At 38.3% G+C, this 19,770-nt stretch overlaps 1 protein-coding gene across 1 annotated transcript in view; it reads left to right on the forward strand.

Annotated features, from left to right (window-relative positions):
- The window catches only part of ARFGEF1 (ADP ribosylation factor guanine nucleotide exchange factor 1), a 100,926-nt gene that overhangs the window by 41,001 nt on the left and 40,155 nt on the right, over nucleotides 1–19,770 (forward strand). The window contains exons 5-10 of the mRNA XM_054058097.1: nucleotides 8,368–8,547; nucleotides 10,756–11,029; nucleotides 11,569–11,682; nucleotides 12,313–12,485; nucleotides 13,408–13,541; nucleotides 16,754–16,988. Coding sequence (XP_053914072.1) covers nucleotides 8,368–8,547; nucleotides 10,756–11,029; nucleotides 11,569–11,682; nucleotides 12,313–12,485; nucleotides 13,408–13,541; nucleotides 16,754–16,988 — 1,110 coding nt within the window. The remainder of the gene's footprint in view (nucleotides 1–8,367; nucleotides 8,548–10,755; nucleotides 11,030–11,568; nucleotides 11,683–12,312; nucleotides 12,486–13,407; nucleotides 13,542–16,753; nucleotides 16,989–19,770) is intronic.

Consider the following 19,770-nt stretch of genomic DNA (forward strand, 5'->3'; position numbering starts at 1 on the left):
ATCTAGATACTTCTACAGCTTAACTTGATCGTATTTGACAAAGAAAAAATTTTGTGTGGGCTTGCTAGCAGTGGTTTGCAAAGTTGAACGTTACATGAGTGACTGCTTTTTGAATCTAACATGTGCAATGGAGTGTTCATAAGGTCATCTCCATGTGCCCTTTTATAACACATCACACTGGCAGTATGATCAGCATCCATGAAGGAAGGAAAGTTCAATCAAACATTGCTTACACAAGTCTCATTTTGAAACTAACTAAAAATAAAGGACAACTCATATTTAGCTTGTGGAATGGGAAAACTGTAAAAGCTGACTAATTCTGAGGAATAAGGAGAATGATGACATGTTTGAAAGAATTTTAACAGAAATTGTTTGAAACCAGATTCCAAATCGAGAAAACCCGTAGAAAAAACTTCTTTAATTCCATATCTTGTTGTGTTTCAGTAGTGTGGAATGCTATCTAAGTAACTTAATCATCTGCAATATCATGTGGTTATTTTTTCCTATAAAAGATCTCATAGAAGGCTTAATTTATTCTGAGATTAAAAGGAGCTGTGAGTTATGGAATGATTTGAGAATCGAAATAATGATGCAGGAGGTTTTTTTTTCTGAGTCTTTGTGTTTTCAGGCTTTCATCTTAAGTTAATGGCTGGGACTGGTTACTTAACCTGAAAATGCTGTCCTGTCAATTTGCAATTTTATTTTTTAGAGAAGGATTATGTTTGTTGGACAAGGATTATTCTTATTAGAGTTGGACATGAAATACTTCCACTTTGCAGAATATGTATCCATTTAACTCCATATTAGATTCTAGTTAATTTTGAACACCTAGTTTTCCGATAATAAACTAAATAAAACTTTTATAATTTATATTCATCATACTCTCTTCCATAAAAGAAACTGGAACATAGTTCTGTTCTTTCAGCATCTTCACAGCCATAATCCTTCAGTGTGTTTCAGGCCTGGTAACTGAATATGGATAGTTTTTTATTAAAATTGATGTTAAGTTGAAAAAAACACTGATTTTAAATGCTAAGGGTTAGTTAATGATCCATTATTACTGAAATCTGGTGTAGAGTCTAGGATGTGACAGTATTTAAATTGCTATCTTGACTATGAACGCACACTGGAAGCAAACACTATATTCTGTTTTTCATGACCTTATGGTGTATTTCTATAGGTCTTTAAAGTTGGTAAGCTAAGTTAGGTAAATGTAGGTCTTTAAAAGCTATGGTAAATATATAACAGAAATGACAGAGTAATTTGGAAATGATAAAAAGCAGGAGATAAGATTATCGCTTGCTCACAAAGAAAATGTCAGTTGGAGAACTATATTACTGTATTTGGTATGGATGTGGGTTTTTCTAGTGTCACTCAAACAGAAGAATGATTTATCTGTGAAAGTCATTAAATGTATTTGTTGCTTTGTGGTTCGAGAACTTAGGTCACCTGCATTTTTCCAGAAGTCAGTAACACAGGATTTCATGATCAGTTATTTACTGTTTGGACTTCAAGTTGATGTTTAAAAAAAAAAATTTGTTATTATTGAAAATAACACTATAGCCCTTCTCAAAGAAAACAGAATTACAGGGTTCTAGTAGCTAATACATTGGAGAGAGGGGTTAAGGCCACTGTCTCAAGTGCTCAGGAGTTCCCAGGCAACTGAGTCATAGGTATTTTACCCAAACTAAGCCTGTGCTGATCAGATGTCGTCTGTTCAGTGCCATAAATCTTCTGAAGATTAGATAATCAGAGTTGCCTGAGAGGAAGAAAAGAATGACCCTGAGCTGAAAACCAGCTTCCTAGCAGTATGTGTAGGTGCATCTACCCCTTGTGTGTTCTTAAATTACTTTTCCTGTTTGTATTTACTGTATTGCGCCATAAGCATTCTGTTCTTGCAAGATATTCAGTGTGAGAGGAATGAAGAATTTACGGGTACAGATAGATGCTGGGTGTTTTTAGTAGAGAATTAATGTTATTTACTTTTTACACTACATTAATTTTGCATCACAAATCACAGTCCTTCCCGTGCTGTTCTAATACATTCAGTTTGCATAATGGAGAAGTCACTAAATATGCAAACATGCTGCAGGCTAAAGGAAAAAAAAAAAAAAAGAGACGATATACAAAAGTGTGATGATGTTTAACTCAAGAAAAAATCTTGAAGATTATTCTTCTTTCCCAAACCCATCTGATGATTGTTTATAAAAATGAACAAGCTTTATTTATAGTAACTAGGTAGAGGCAGGAACAGTAGGGTCTTTCTTGAATACAGAACAATAGGAGGTGTGAAAGGTTGGAAGGAAAGCCTAAGGAAACAAGGCTGTCAGTCAGGATCTTAGCTGGTAGTTTCAGGACAACCAGAGCTTTGGGGCTGATAGTGTTTTTTAGACTTTGTGATAAAGAAAGCTTTTGGGAGAGGGCCTGAAGTGTAATGAGGTAGTGCTAACAATGCTTCTACAAAGGTTTTTTTCCATGCCTAAAGAACAGCAAAGGGGAGAAGTGCAGGAAAGTAGTAAAGTAAGCTTTTTTTTTTTTTTTTTCTTTAAATCATCTCTCCCAAGCTCACACTGAAGATATTTGGATGAAAACAGATGAGCTAAGTGTGACCAGAAGGAGTGGGAATTCGGCTGCAAAGAGCCTTGAGCAGAAAATCTTTACCATGATAGAAAAGAGCAACCTAATGCTGCAGCTCCATAGTCAGCAGAGCCACTGCAGTAGCTTTGCTGTTCTGATCTCTGCAGAGGGGTGTTTTCCTGTACAGGCTTTGCTCCCACACGTTGTCCTACCCCATCCTTTGTCCTGGCATGCATTTACTATTCTGAATCAACTAAAATCACTTTTCAAACAAACAGAAAACCAAAACCAAACACCGGAAAAGCAACTGTGGGGTTTTTTTGTTGTGCTTTGGTTTAAACTGTATTGATGTCTTGTCATTAAAATAACACAGGTGGCTTCGTGCCCTAGACCTGATGCAAGGTGAGCAGTAAGCATTTATGGCTGGGAGGAAGGCAGAGCTGCTTTTGTTCTGCCTCTCAAGGACATGCATCGCTGTGTAGCAGTTTGAGATTTTGTGTAATCCTGCTTAAGTGGGGACTGTTGCTGAGGCAGTTGTGTCCTGTTCATCTGTCTCTCCTCTATTCCTCCTTGCGTTGGACCTAGTAGCTGTTTGGCCACAGGGTGCAGCTGGGGAGTAACCTGACAAAAACTGATAAAGTGAGAAAGGGAAGGATTAATTTTCTAGAATCTGAGTTGGCAATGCTTTCAGAGGAGCAGGACTGCTGCTGTTGATTGTAACCTGTGGTTTCTTAGGGTTAGTTGTCATGCCAGTTGTGGTAATGATGTGCTCTTTTATGATACAGAATGAGGTGACTTGGTTAAGAGCATGCAGTCAAATTGAGCCCTAAGTGAAAGCTACTGAGAGGGAAGGATGTTGTCAGAAAGCAATTGTACAATGCTTCCTGTCTCATGTTTATTCTCATATTTCTGCTAGATTGTGATAATAAAGGAAGAGAAGTGGCATTGAGACATGAAGTAAGCACGACTATTAGCCTGAGGATGCATCAAAATTGGAAGGAATATGAATGATATTAGCAAAAGATTCAAGTTAAAAATGCTCATCAGTTTACAAATGTGTAGTAGTCATTCGGGTTTGTTGTCCCTAGTGCCCCAGAAAGAAAGAAACCCAAAGAAGTGACTTTGGGGACTTCTGTAGCCAAATTGAACTCTTTAATAGTTAGATATCTGCAAGGAGATAACCTGCTGGAAAGATTGATTTCTAAGTCTGCATAGAAGATTTAGTTATTCAGAGAATTTGCTTTAATATCTTAAGGGGGTATGTTTCTCCGTGTGTAAACATTTCATTGCCTCCACACGCCCTTATCCAGCGGTGTGAAAAGAACTAAGCTCTAGCAGTCATTATAAATGTACAGAAGAAACTCATGAAATTCAGGCTGTTAAGCCAATTAAAACAAAAGAGCACATAATCCATCTGTAGCTTTGTCACCTTTTTCTACTAGCAGGTATTATCTCCTGTTATTAAAAGTTGGGAAGAAAACTGACAAGACTTTACTGAACTGAGATGGGCGATGTTCTGGTTCGAGCTAAAGTAGAATCAGTTTTCTAACTTTTCAGCTGAGCCTCGTTTAAGTAACTTCATTTTTCAGAAAGTTAACTGCATATTTTTCAGAAGTGTTTGTTTCTAGAACTGGTAACGTGCAGAAAGGTTGTCGCTTACACGTATTCCTATAGAAACCAAGGACATCCTCAAGTTGGCAGAATGTCGTGAGAGGGTCGCACATGCAGGAAGGAGCAGACAGGACAGGTGATCCAAAACCAACCAACAGATTATGCCATTCCATATATAAAACTGAGAGATCATGAGAGTCAAGCTCTATTCTTTGATGGCCAGCATCCAATACAGACTTTGTTTGTCTTTTTGCCCCTGATTCCAGATCTGTGTGTTTCTGAATCCCATTCCTGAGTCTAGTCCAGCTCGAGGCCTTTCCCTGTGCCTTCTCTGTAGCAGTAGTGGTGATGTAGTCATTTGGGAGGGGCGCAACAGTTTTCTATATTATTATTATTTCATTAAAGGTCTTCTAGTTTCCAACCCACAAGTCTCTTTCTCTCACTTCTCTTACCCCTTTCCCTGGATGGGGTGGGAGTAGGATCACAACTGCTTGCACTTAGCTGCCAGTCAAGTTGTACCAGAGCTAAACCATGACAGAAGTAAAATTGGACTTTCAAATATCAAATTCTTAATCACCTGAATTTAACAAGGAGATGAAAAATGACACAAAGGAGTAAATTTTATGAATTATCTAGCTAGAACAAAAGAGATGGAGGTTTGATCCCCCTGCCCCTCTGCACCCTTTCATTGGTGTCCTGCATGCTGGGCAGCAGGAGACCTTATCTTCCAAATGAGAAATGATACATGGTTCTTACAAACACTTACAATACATCAATTTATGTCAGTGTTTGGAATTGGTTGGAAGAAATCTTAACTAAATCTACATACTTACTGTGTTGGGCCCAAACAGCAATGCTTTGGAAAAAATAGTTGTCTGTTTATGCCTGGGCTGCAGTTGTTTGGCTTGTTTCCAAGAGTTACGGATTTTAATTTTTTTAAACTAGCACAAGCTTAATTCTCTTACAGAATTGTTAGTGAAGGATTAAGGGAGCTTTCTGTTTTGGCCTATTAGGACTTTTAAGACACACAGGACTTCAATAAGTTGAATACTAAAGTACGTACGTGTATTTAGCAACCTTTCCAGCCACATCAGAGATTGCAGAATCTAATCCCTGGAAGTTACCTGCCTTCAGGTCCTGAAATGTGTCAGAAGGAGCTGGAGAAGTCCACAGAGCCAGAGAAATGAGTAGCTTTGAGGATAAATTTTGGTGTGTGAGTGTAGTGTGGGATGGGGAATGTTGTTGCCTGATGAGAAGAGATGAGAAGCTCTAATTAAAAGGGTTCAGCATGCTTTGACTCAGTACCTGCAAGTCTTATAAACCCCCAGGAATTCCTGGCAGTAAGATGGAGGTGAGACACTACAATACTTAGTGAAAGATAAGTGAAAGTAGGACATGCAGAATTGTGTGCATAGGCTAGTGTAGAATTTGTTTGTAGGGGGTGAATAGTTTAAATGTCTAAACGGGTTTTGTTAGCAAACTCATTGATACAGAGACCGTAGAATAGAATTATAGAATGGTTTGGGTTGGAAGGGACCTCTAAAGATCATATAATCCAATCCTCCTGCAATAAGCAGGGACATCATCAACTAGATTGAGTTGTTCACAGCCCTGTCCAACCTGACCTTGAATGTTTCCAGGGATGGGGCATCTACCGCACCTCTCTTGGCAACCCGTTCCAGTGCTTCGCTACCCTTGTTATAAAAAATTTCTTCCTTGTATCTAGTCTGAATCGTCTCTCTTTTGGTTTAAAACTATTACCTCCAAAGGTCCTGCAAAAACTTTCACCCCACCATTTTTGTAGGCTCCTTTTATAGCCCTGAAAGGCTGCAATAAGGTCCTCTCAGAACCATCTCTTCTCCAGGCTGAATGCACCCAACTCTCTCAGCCTGTCCTCATAGTTGAGGTGCTTCAGCCCCAGGATCATTTTTGTGGCCCTCCTCTGGACCTACTCCAGCAGGTCCATATCTTCCCTGTGCTCCAGAGCTGGATGCAGTACCCCAGATGAGGTCTCACTAGAATGGTGTACAGGGGCAGAATCGCCTCCATGGACCTGCTGGTTGTGCTTCTTTTGATGCAGCCCAGGATGTGGCTGGGCTGCAAGCGCACCATGCCGGCTCCACATCCACCAGCACACTGAAGTCCTTCTTGGCAGGGCTGCTCTCAGTCCCTTCATCCGCTTGCTTATACTGACATTGGGTATTGCTGTGGCCCAGGTGCAAGACCTTGCACTTGGCCTTGTTGAACCTCGTAAGGTTCATATAGGCCTGCTTCTTGAGCTTGTAAAGGTCCCTCTGGATGATATACCATCCCTAAGTGTGTCACCTGCACCACTCAGCTTGTTGTCATCTGCAAACTTGCTGAGGGTGCACTGGATCCCACTGTCTGTGTCATTGATGAAGATATTAAACAGCACTGATCCCAATGCGGACCCCTGGGAGGCACCAGTTATCGCTGATCATCTCTGGCTCTGCATTTTGTTACGGTTATTGTACGTCCTTTTCCCTGAATGCTGTTTCCGTTAGCAGTAGCAGAGTATTGATAAGTTGTGTGGAGACAGATATTGAATCATTGCACAGAGAGGGCAAGAATTAGGAGTAATGGTGTGAATTTCAACTCTGTGCCTGGTTTTAGAGGCCCAGTGATGTGTAAACTGATTTTTTGGGGTTAAAAAAAACCAGGGATAGTGCTTGGGTTAGTGCTAGACTTAGGTTATTTTAACAAAGCCATTTTCTTTAGTTTGCCTGCCCCCTGTGATTTCTTCTCTTCAGTTGGTTGGGGTGTTTTTTATTATTTTTTTTCCTTTGATTTTTGATAAAAAAGACTTGTAGTGGGCATTTAGGCTGTAGTACTTTGTAGATCGTAGTTTGTGATGCTGTTCAGTGGTCATGCAGCTGATAACGTAAACTCTCGTAAACTCTCTTTTTTTACGTAAACGTAAAAAAAAAGTAAGAAATGTAAGTACAGACATCCATATATGTGCCTCCCTGTGTCCACTGATGAGAGAACTGGGGCACCATGGGTAGACTAAGAAAAGACGTTGAGCTGATTGCTTATCTAGGAGTAGAATTCAAGTCTCTTCAGCAGCAGCTCACTGAGGTTAGTCTTCGATTTTCTTTTTCCTGTCAGACTGTAGAGTGATTTTTTAAATTTTCGAGTAAGCAGTGGATATTCTTTGTCTGCTTGTCGTGTGTGGACAGAGGTGCTGACAACGTCAGTAAGAGTAATGATGCAAGATTACACAACGCTTACTTTATAACTTTTGTTTTAACTGTGATAAGCTTACAAAAATATGAGCTTTCCAGTGCTTCCAGTTCTTTCTTACTTTCCCTAAATATCCCATTAAATCATTAACTGTAAGTCTTTAATGTATAAAATTCTCTGGTTTTTTGCTACTGGAGTACCATGATCAGTATAAACATGTTTGTTGTGTTGTGGACTAAGCTCTTTCCCTTTTTTTCCCCTCTCATCACAGACCTCTGACAGTTTTACACCCCATGCTCAGATTTCATCTGCCTCTCTTTCTGCTCTCAAATACAGCCTGGCTCTGACTCCCATAAAAGTGATGTGCTCCTTACCTTCTGTGTTTCCTGATGTTTTAAAGGCTTATTTGCATAATTTTTGTAAAAAAAGAGAACCAGATACTAGCTCAAATGGAAAGAAAGGAGTGAATTTCTACAGAGAGTGCAACACAATATTCTAGCATTGCCCAAGGAGAGTGTTTAGAAAGGATAGTTCTCCCACTTTAACTGCATAATCTCATACTCCATCTTTATTCTTCACATTTGCATTTATTTGTAAAACAACTTTTGGACTATTTGGATATCTGCCCATATTTTAACAGGTATTCTGTCCATATTTCGTGTCTAGAAAATTCTGGGATGCTTTTATTAACTACCTGTCTGGTAACTCCGTTGGTTACTACTTGCTGTTCTATGCTGTGAAACATGTATTTCCTAGATATGTTAATTAAAAGCACTCTCAATTTAATATAACTGGTTCATGTGATCCTCTGATAAGGCTACAAGAGTACATGCCAAAACTTAGTTATTAACTGCAGCTCAATGTATGTGTATACTTAGTTATATTTTAAAAGTAATCCAGCTTTGATATTTATTCATTGCAAATTATCTGATCAGCAAAAAAAGTTTTGACTGGTGTGTGTGTGTGTTTATTTAGGCTTTGCTCACAGCAGTAACATCTCAACACATAGAAATCCACGAAGGAACAGTGCTACAGGCTGTAAGAACATGTTACAATATCTACCTAGCAAGCAAAAATCTCATAAATCAAACCACAGCCAAGGCCACTCTAACACAAATGCTGAATGTCATTTTTGCACGGATGGAAAATCAAGCAGTGAGTATCTCCTTATCTTTATGTAAAAGCTAGCTCTTGAAAGGTAACCAGCTTGAGAGGTTTGTTTTGTTGTTATTATTAAAGCTTTTTTGCTTTTCTAACTTAGGTACTCTGCAGGGAAAAAAAAAAGTCTGGTATTTTACTTTGTTCTGTTTGTGGTTTGCCCTCTGAAATAGGTGTCAAATGTGTTTGAGGGCATGGGAGTGGTGTATGGGATTTAAATTTCTTGTCCTCTATATTGAATGGGTGTATTCAACTTCCATTTCTATTATTGGGCTGCCAAGAGGTGCCACCCTACCTGTGTAACAGTGTTTATGAAGTACGATAGTGTTAGTGAAATCCTCTAGTGTTGTTCTGCCTATAAACACTGAAGAAGTGATCCCTGATCAAAATCAAACAAACAAACAACCCCTCCCAAAACCAAACAAAAACCCTTCCCAGTCATGTGGTTACTTATATTTTTTAACATTTTAATGTGTAGTAGTCACCAACAGATGCTTACAAGTCACTGAAACTGCTGTCATGAGTTGTCAGCAGGGACTCCAGCAAATGCTATGTGCCTTCTACTGCTGATATTATGATATCAGGAAGTCAAATTAATCATCCTAATTCCTATTAAGAAAGAAAACCCAAACACCTAAACCCCAAACAAAAAAGCAGATTCCCAGATTTGAGAAATTGTTGAATTCCTGGCTACTTGTACAAGTAATTCTGCTGTATTATTACACACTCTTAAGTTTCCTCTAAGACTATGTAGTACTTTCTTACTTTTCTCTTAGAAGCAACTGCATATTTGTACGTGGTACCATCATAGTCAGAGATTTGTAAGACAACGTATTTATGATGAGTCATGGCAAAAGCAAGCCATGCAGTACCTGAGTGCTTTGATAAATCTGTGCAGTTACTGTCCTTCTAAGCAATGTATAGAAGAGGATGATGAGGATGATTATTATTATTATAATACAATGAAAGTCTTCATTTTTGCCAGACTGTAAGTCCAGTCTTTATGCAAGCTGATAAGCAGTTCTGCTTGTTTTGCACACTCAGGGCAATTATTTTAATATTGTAGAATCATAGAATAGTTAGGGTTGGAAGAGGCCTTAAAGATCATCCAGTTCCAACCCCCCTGCTATGGGCAGGGGCACGTCCCACTAGATCAGGCTGCCCAAGGCCCCATCCAGCCTGGCCTTGAACACCTCCAGGGATGGGACATCCACAACTTTCCTGGGCAACCTGCGCCAGTGCCTCACCACTCTCATCGTGAATAAATTCTTCCTTATGTCTAGCCTAAACTTGCCCCTCCCCATTTTATAGCTATTGCCCCTCGTCCTTTCTTGTAGCCCTTTCAGGTACTGGAAGGTAGTTATAAGGTCTCCTTGGAGCCTTCTCTTATCAATATATGATAGCTAACAAATGATAGAAGGAATTATTTGAGTCATGATTTAAAGGGAGTATCTACTCAGAAAGATGCAGCATAGAAAGCTTTAAGTGGAAAAGTAAAGGGCTGAGGTCATAGTAGCCAAATAACAGTATAAAAAGCTACAAAAGGTTTGTTAAACACTAGGCCCTGCAGGGATAGAAAGCCAGTCCTTAAAGCATCACTTCAAATGACACCGTGCTTTGATTTGACGTTAATCTTTGATTTAACTTCAATGGCTGTTGTCTTTATCTGTTAGACAAGTTACAGAAATTCTTCCCTTTCTGGGAATTCCAGAGCAGGACCTATGAAACTAAAGTAGTCTTGACTTACAGTTTTAAATATGATGATTTCTTCCTGAGCTTCTGTTTTTTTGTAGTGTTTTGCTCTTTTCAGTTTTGACTCCCATTTTTGGTTTTTTCTTCCTCAAATGTTTAGTCAGTTCCTTTTTTTTTTTTCAGTCTTTCCCTTGATACCAAATGCCTTGGTGTTTCTCCGTCTGCTGGCTGAACTTCCTTCTAGGGCAGGCAGACAACTCTTGGTTCTGTATTATGTATAGTGTAGTCATCTCTTCCACAGTGAAGGTACGGTTAAGTGTAGTGTGAATAGCTGGGAAGCAGCCCTTTTGCAAAGGTTTATTCTGTGATATTAAAATAATTTATAATAGTAGAAAGGATGCATTTTCTTATATATCTTTATGAGAGTGTAAGCATGTTTTTAAAATAATGTATATGCAACATATTGTTTTGTTTTGATAGTGAAATTCTTGTATGGTTGCAATGTTTTTGTAGCTTCAGGAAGCCAAACAGATGGAAAAGGAAAGACACAGACAGCAACACCATCTACAGCAGTCTCCAGTAAGCCATCATGAGCCTGAGTCACCTCAGTTGCAACATATTCCAACACAGACTGATCTGCTGTCCAAAGAACAGGAGGGAGAGCTTGACCACAGCACAAATGATGTGGACAAGAACCTTCAAGAAGATGCAGAAGCTGAAAATGGATCTGATATTTCTAGTGCTGAAAATGAACAGACAGAAGCCGACCAAGCCACAGCAGCAGAAAGTAATCAGTGTGTATTTCTGTTTCATGGAGGGAGGGAAACGGTCTGTAAAAAGAAAGGCTTGAGGACTGTCTTTTTTCTTCCCCTCTCCTAAATCTGGAGTCAGGCATGTATTTTGAAATAGTTGACGAATGCAAAATGCCTGTTGTCCTTGTAACTACTGTTAAGCCTTATCACGAGTATCCTTTAGGCCCATACTCTGTTGTAGTCACTGTAGCAAAGATTCCTCAGTGTAATATTACGGAATTTTTTCAGAACAACATCTCAAAATCAGTAGGTTTTCAGTGTTTAATGTGCATGAAAATACAAAATTGATGTCTTCATTGGCATAGGCCTGTGGATTAATTACCATTTACAGGTTAAACACTGCAATGCTTATGTTCTGCAAATACTATTTTCAACGCGTCCAAACGTAGCTTTTTTAAACGTATACTCACCTATCGATAGATTTGTAATTGAATTTTTAAATATTAAATACAAGTAAAATGTCTCCTCAGTTGCTGAGTTTCTCATTAATATTTGTTTGTTTTTCTTTCTAAAGATCTTTCTAAAGGTGATGGAGGGACATATGATGGTGAAAGCAATGAGTCTGAAGAGAAGGCACAAGAAATTGTTGAAAGTATTGTGCAGGAAATGGTGAACATAGTAGTTGGAGGTATTATATTAATGTCTGTCTAGCCAATAGCACTGCAGTCTGAATCTTGACATTAAGACTTATTTTAACACTTCTGAATATTTAAGTAAAATATGTCATTATTTAAATAACGCTTATGCTGAAGAAAACATTTTCAGTTTTCTGACCTTAGCTCTGCATTACTGTCCAGTAAAATGGACAAAATTTCATACCTAATTTACACTGTCTGTACTGGAGACTAATGACCTTTTTAAAATGTAAGATCTTATTTCTTGTCTTTTTTTCTGTTTCATTTCTACATAAACTCTTCACAAATGGGCCTGTCTCTGGAGTAGCAGTGTAGCACTGCATTTCTCAGTTTGTTGGAAAGTGTCTGTCAATTCAGTGGGTTTTTCTTTGCCCGGTACTTCTTAGAAACTTGGTAAAATGGTGAACTTGGCAATTTAAAGTTATGAGTTATTTTTTTTATTGTAGTTTTCATTAGTGGGAATTAAGAGTATTTGGAATTTTTTTTAGTTACATAATGCCACGTAAATTATTGCTTAAGGTCCTCCTTATGATACTTTGCTTGTGATTGTTTTATGTTAGATTTAAAAGCTCTGTTTAATTTGCATTCTTATGTTACATTTGTTTTTACGTCTTTTCTGATAGATATGGAAGGGACTGCTGAAAGTGCTGGTGGTGATGGCACAATTGTAACATTAGAGGATGGCAGTGACAGTGAAAACATTCAGGCAAATGGAATTCCAGGCACTCCAATTTCTGTTGCTTATACACCATCTTTACCTGATGACAGACTATCTGTCTCTTCCAACGATACTCAGGTACAGGCAGTTACAAATTGGGAAATACTGGAAAAAGTAGTATGCTTTACATGTTGCCCAACACTTGTGCAGGAAGTGTATAATATAATTACATAAAACAAGTTACTCTGATGAATATCACATCATTCTCAGCAATATTCTATTTTAATGCATTATTTAAATTATTTTGTAAGTGAATTTTGCATGTGATGCCTTTTTTATCCTAGCATATGCTAAATAAAAATGTCAGGCGTATAGAGTGGCCTTACTGCAATGGTTTCAGATAAAAAAAATCACATCTGAGAGGATTCGTTTTTCATTAGCAAAAACAATGTGAAAATATGCTTCTGTTGTACCAGATATCAGCATGTATGCACTGTGAACAGACAGAGGGTGTCTGCTATCAAAATGTACTGAGTAATTAGGGTAAAGAATAATAGATTTTAAGCTTAAAATATTATAGTCACATATGCCATACAAATAGAACCATTCAACACCTTGCTTATATAAGAAACGGCAATACAGAATTGCAAGGCCTTAGCAGTAGAGGCGATTATTTTAGCATGAAATTTTACCAAACGCATCTTGCCACAGATATGTAACCACTGGCATTTTATTAAAATGGGATTTTTTAAAACTAGCTATCTACTTAAAGCATCTGAAGGCAATTCACTGCAAGTTGCCTTACTTAAACTTGACCTATCTTATTTCATGACAGTCTTTGATTTTTTTACTGAAATGGCATTTTTTATTAGCAAGTTTGTTCATTTTAAATGGACTACAGAATATTTTGGTTTAGTTTAGTTTAGTCTTGAGATGGTAAAGCTATAGTGAATTGGTTATATTTGTATAATATCTTAACTTCTTGTTGCTAGGAGGTGGGGATTTCCCTACACACCCTGCTAATGCAAAATGGAATACTGAAATATGTTAACTTCTTTAGGAATCTGGAAATTCTTCAGGACCTACCCCTGGTGCTAAGTTTTCCCACATTTTACAAAAGGATGCCTTCCTTGTATTCAGGTCACTGTGTAAACTCTCCATGAAGCCCCTGTCAGATGGACCACCAGATCCAAAGTAAGTAGAAGTTAGAGTTCTTGTTATGAATCTTTTCTATTAGAAAATTTAAAAAAAAAATTAAATATTTTTGTCAGTCCTTAGTTATTGAGAAAACAATGGTATGGTAAAAAGGACCTAGAAAACTTGAAAAGGTACTTTTAATGCATGTTTTGTATGTTAAAAGAAAGCGGCTACTGCTACCTATCTGCCTGTTTAGAAGTTTCTTAATAATGCCTGTGCTTTCTCTAAGTATGTCTTGTTCTTCCTAGTTGCTCTTTTTAACGCTTTTCAGAAGGGTGTGCAAGGAAAGTCTTCAGGTATTTTTGATCTCAGGTAGCCTTATTCTGCTTTTAAGTAATACCTAGGTTTGTAACTGTGGCTGTTTATGCCCCTCAGTTTATTGTATCTCTTGCATATCCTGTATCCCGTCCACAAGCCCAACTCTACTTCATCATAATGTAGACTCCCGACTCTGAACTGATACTGGTTATGATAAATTCCTGATACAGTGTTTCATTCTTTTGCTCAGTTTGGACATTTTTGACAGTTTCCTTAATGAAAAGAGAGAGGTTTTGGAACAAAATCTTTAGACTGTTTTGGAAACCTTATTCTCTTGACTGCGATACCATGTTTTCAGTTTTGCTTAGAGGATTGTTCCTTGTAAACCAAAAAGAAATACTCTTTTATAGATGTGTGCCAGCATTAGTTAGCTGTTAGTGTTGTCAAAGGGCTTTTCTGATCTTGGGTAGAATTTATATGCATCTTTTTTGTCTGTTAGGCACAATTGGGTTTTGAAGGGTTAGTATAGAACCATTTTTTATTTGTAACCTAGTGATGCACTATGGAAAGTCAGGACATTCAAGAAGGAAGACTTCAGCATAAGGTTTTTCCTCACGATTTTTGACAATTTGTCTTTCAGGAAATGCCATGAAAATCCTGCGGGTTTAGTCAGTTCTCTGAGACTAATACAGTGCATTTATTAAAGGCTTTAGTGGATTTAACTTTCTGTGGAAGAGCAGCAGAGGCTATTGAGGCACTTGGAGCATCTCAGCTGAATCAGTGAAGTCTTTGACGTTCGTATTAGAACTTATTAAGCTCTTCATATATTAAAAATCAGAAGAAACAGCATTTAGGGCAACAAGAATTAGCTGCAAAGGCATTTGAAGACGTCCTGTGTTTGGAGAAGTGCCTAGAATTTATTGGTAGTTCTGAGGCATCGATGGCTTTTTGAACTATTACAAACATGCTGTAATTGGAAAAGGGGGCATAGGATATCTACAGCATTTTTAAAAAAGGCTTATCTGCCTCTTTAAAAATCATCTTTCTTGTGCAATTAGCTATTAAGTCTTTAATGACAATATTTTAAAATTTTAAATAACTGGACATAGAGATTTAACTTAAAATCACAAGGCTCGGAGGTAAGATCAGGGTTGTGCTTTCTGGGAACCTGCTTGATGTCTTTATCTCCCTTTTCCCTGGAATAAAATAAGATAGGGGAGAAATGTCTTGAAGGTTCACTTATTATATTTTAATCCTGAAACTTGTTTTAAATTGAGTGGGCTTTACACGTCATATAAAATTGGTAAGGCCAGCAAGTGAGGACTTTGTTATAAGCTGACACTTGCTGGAAGTAGGCAATATTTAATATTTTATGTATGATTGAAATTATCTTGATATTTAAATTTTTATAGTATAGTCTGGTCACGTGCTGTCTGCACACTTGATTCAATGTGTTGCAAAAATCGAGCCTTTTGCATCAAAGTAGATTGTTCCGTTAGGTTCTGTGCAGCTGTGCAATGTCTAGAGCTGGGCATTTTCTTGAAGAACTCCTACTGAAAGCTGGTTTGGGGCATTTACTTTGACCTGCAGCCCCTTAGGAGGAATGGAAGGAACAATTACCTCACTCAATTTGACTGGCTATGTTTTGCTTCTCACAAGTGTCTTCAGACAAGAAGTCTATGCTTGCAATTATGTTCTATGAGTTGGAAATGTTTGTGGGTTGATTCTCCATCCCCTAGCCCACTTTGTTTGCCAGCATGCAGAAATTATTGCATTCATTTGCAATGTATTTGTTATTAATTTGCGTTTTAGCTAGACAGGAATTACTACTATGCTTGTACTTTTGCAGTGTCCAGCAACTATCCAACTGTAGTGTGTGTTGTGTTGACTCGAAGAGCTCCTTACCATGTCTGGGCTCTGTCTGTATAAAAAATTTCTCACCGTTGTTTCTTATGTTTCGTAACTGACGTCAGTGGGTGGTTGTTCAAGGAAAGCTGCAGACTCTCTTGTTGGGGAAGCCATTTGTGTCTATATCTGCTCTTCAGAAGAGGTACAGCCTTTTCCAAGATGGTCGTAAGTGAGAACGAGTATCAGGAATCTGAGGAGAGAATGCTTCCACCCAGGATGCTATTAAATTGCATTATATTTTCATAGATATAGATTTCTTTTAGACTTTTGTGTGTGTGTGGTTTAATGGGGTTTTTTTTGTTTGGTGTTTTGGTTTTTGGTTTTGATTTATTTTTTTGTTTGTTTTAAGCAGAAATAGTAGCACTGCTCTGACATGAATTCTAGCTTACTTCAGTCTGTAAGAAGATTCATGTTACCTTGGAGCACTTGACAATGCCGCGGTTGCCTGACTTTGCTGTTGCCATGCTTAAAATAGGCGTGTTTTGTATCTTGGCTACTTTTGGAGTGGTATGGGGCCAGTGACTGATAAACATTATAAAATATTGTATTTGAGAAAAAGAGCTTTCAGTGTCAGGAGGAAGTAGGTCAGGCAGCACAGCTGTTGTCTTTGTGGTCCTTCAACTCTCTATGCTGGTGGAAACAAAGGAGGAGAAGGGATTTCCACCTTCTGGTTGTCAGCATTCTGTAAATGGGCTGGGGGTGTTAGATGAGATCTTCTAAAAATCCATGAAAAGGAAAGAATGCTCCCTTCACCCTCTGGCTAAGATTGGGCATTGCCTGCTGTTGCTGCTGTTCTTCAGTGCTGTGATGCTGAAGAGGCAGTTGCTCAATAATAATGGAGAGAAACAGTAAGTGGAAAAGGTTATTTGTGCTCACCTTGGCTGAAGAGTGACCACTTCAACAAAAAAACCCAGATTGTGTCAAATTTGAGTTTGTTTGATGAACATTCCACATAAAAAATGTTGTGTGTATTGCTTTTCAGGAGAACGTTTTATTTTTTTTATGACTTACACTGAGCTGATAACCGCATTGTTTTATTCCAGATCCCATGAACTGCGATCAAAGATCCTTTCATTGCAGTTGCTTCTGTCCATTCTGCAAAATGCAGGACCTGTCTTCAGGACAAATGAGATGTTTATTAATGCTATTAAGCAGTACCTTTGTGTTGCACTGTCAAAAAATGGAGTCTCATCAGTTCCAGAAGTTTTTGAACTTTCACTTTCCATATTTCTTACCCTCCTCTCAAACTTTAAGACTCATCTAAAGATGCAGATCGAGGTATGTTACATGTATTTCTAATTTTGGGGGCAAGGAGTGTTAAGTGAATGTTTGTATTTGTGTGTAGTTTGATCATGCTTAGATAAATTTGCTTTCCTTTCTGAATCACAGCTTGTGCATAAGACTTGATAGATCTTCCCTTGTATAGAAGCTAGTTTTCACCCAGTGTCAATAGACTTGCTTGCAACAATGCCTTTGAAACCCCCTTTGGATAAAATAGCAGGGTTTCCTTTGAAAGACTCACAGATTAAATAAAGTATGCTCTGTAACGTCCGAAGTAATATGACACTTGTAGTGTTGTTTGGCGAACTGGAAGGTCATGGGAAAACTTTTGTAAGGCTGCTTAAAAAGTATTTCCATTGTATTTTAAGTAGAACATGAAATGAAGTCCCTAATAAAGAAGTAGACTATTTCATCACTTAATAAATATTAGCATAAACTACGAGATTTTTACAGTGCAAAACATCCTTTGATTTACTCTGTGGTTGAGATGAATTTTTACAGTCCTAACCTATTATACTATTACTAGATGAGTTTGTTTCCTTTATTTAAAACCAGAGTTTTCGGTTGTCTCAGGCATGGTATTATCACAAAGCGATGCAGGGTTTGTATCAGAAACAGCAGGACCAGAGAAGTGATTCTGCCCATGTGCTCAGCACTGATGAGGCCACACCTTGAATACTGTATTCGGTTTGGGGCCCCTCACTATAAGAAAGACATCGAGGTCCTGGAACATGTCCAGAGAAGAGCAACAAAGCTGGTAAAGGGGCTGGAGAACAAGTCTTGTGAGGAGCGGCTGAGGGAGCTGGGGTTGTTTAGCCTGGAGAAGAGGAGGCTGAGGGGAGACCTTATCACTGTCTACAGCCACCTGAATGGAAGTTGTAGAGAGGTGGGTGTTGATCTCTTCGCCCAAGTGATAGGTGATAGGACAAGAGGGAATGGCCACAAGCTGCATCAGGGGAGGTTCAGTTTGGACATTAGGAAAAATTTCTTCACTGGAAGAGTCATCAAGCACTGAAATAGGCTGCCCTAGGAGCTGGTTGAGTCACTATCCCTGGAGGTATTTAAAAGACGAGTAGATGAGGTGCTTAGGGATATAGTTTAGTAGCGAATAGGTATGGTTGGGCTTGGTAAACCAGTGCTCGGTAATGTGATTAGGAAGTTTCAGCTCTGCACCACAGTGCAAATTAAGAAAATGAGTATGCTTATGAAAAGGCTACATGGCTTTGCAACCGAATTTTAGAGTAAAAATTAATGCCTTGAAATGCATTGTGGATTCTCTCTGAGGTCACTTGGACAGATTTATTTCTCTAGGGAAATCCCAGCTATTTGATTATTGTAGCCGCTTCCCTTTGTATATCATGGCCTTCATCAATATATGTCCTGAGCAAGATAATCTCATTTCCTCAGGTCTCAAAAGGTGTACACACGCTTTAACTCCTTGGGCCACAAGTAGAGATAAGTCCATATTCTTTGCAGTAAAAGTTATCTGAATACTGAAAGGTATTGCAAGTTTTCTCACTGGATGAGTATATTCTAGGTCACAGGGGAAAACAAGACAAATGTAGAGGCCTTGTTCTTGACTTCTAATCCTTGTGCCATAGGGTACAACAAGCTTCCCAGAACTGTTCTGTCCATTTGAACCACATGGACGTCCTGTTGGATGTCCCATGTGCTAAAGATCTTAATTCCATTGTGAATAAAGCAGTAGTGTGCGCAATGTGTTCCTGAAGTTCATTTTGGTAATTCATGTTTTGGGAGTTGATGTGAATGCTGAAGCCTACAGATTGCTTCGTAAGTGTAGAGATGAAATACATGAAAAGATGCTGAGAAATATCAATAACGTTGCTGGTTTAAGGACCTTGAATTCAAGGATTTCTTTGTCTATGGATATCATTGTATAAGTTGATACATTGTGGTAGCTTTTGCCATGTATTGTGTTCTGATCACTTACCAGGCTATTTTGATACCTTTTGGAGGAAGTAGGAATAATATTTCCAGTACTTCACTGAGCATAGCTTAGATAGAAGTTAAGATTTGGTGATTGATTAAATGTGCCTTAAAAATGTGGTGCATTTTGAAGAATTTCAGAACAAACTGTATGTGCTCAACAAGACTGTAGTTCATTTGCAGTGTTCAGCACATGAGACACACTGGGCTGAGCTGCTCTTCAGTCACACAAGCTGCTTCCCAGAAAGTGTTGGACTCACTATGTGTTTACAGAGCTTACAAGTCAGCGTGTAGGTGGTAAATGCATTGCAATCCGGCTTCCCTGACAGAAATTTGATGAGCTTACATCACTACCATCCTTTCCCCAAATTCCAAACAGAAAATTAAGACATATCTGAGAAAAATTAGGTATAGAATACCCTAGACTATTGTAGTAGCTTCTAGAATATGCTAAATCAGGACCATCACCACATAGCAGGGTTGCATTTCGTCCTCACAAGTATGAAAACCAAAAGCTTGATGCTGTCAAAGTTTCCTCTTATTACAAAGTATGGGGGACAGCAATTTCTAGAAACTTAATTCTTTTTCCTGGTTATGAGCTAAGAATTCCTCTTCTTTCTGCTACTGATTCTAAAGGTTATTCAGAAGATGTGGGTAGACAAGTAGATAACTTCACATTCAGTTTGTCTGTTGGAACTGTGAGGAGAGCCATATGCTCTGATTTATAATATGCAAAATCTATATATTTTGGGATTGAGGCTTCATTCTTCATCTGTGTAAGAAATTTTTGGCATATCTTAAAATAATAGTTTTAGATTCTGTTGAAAGTGAC

This window comes from Cuculus canorus, chromosome 2 (assembly GCF_017976375.1).
Source record: "Cuculus canorus isolate bCucCan1 chromosome 2, bCucCan1.pri, whole genome shotgun sequence".
Classification (NCBI taxonomy): Eukaryota; Metazoa; Chordata; class Aves; order Cuculiformes; family Cuculidae; genus Cuculus; species Cuculus canorus.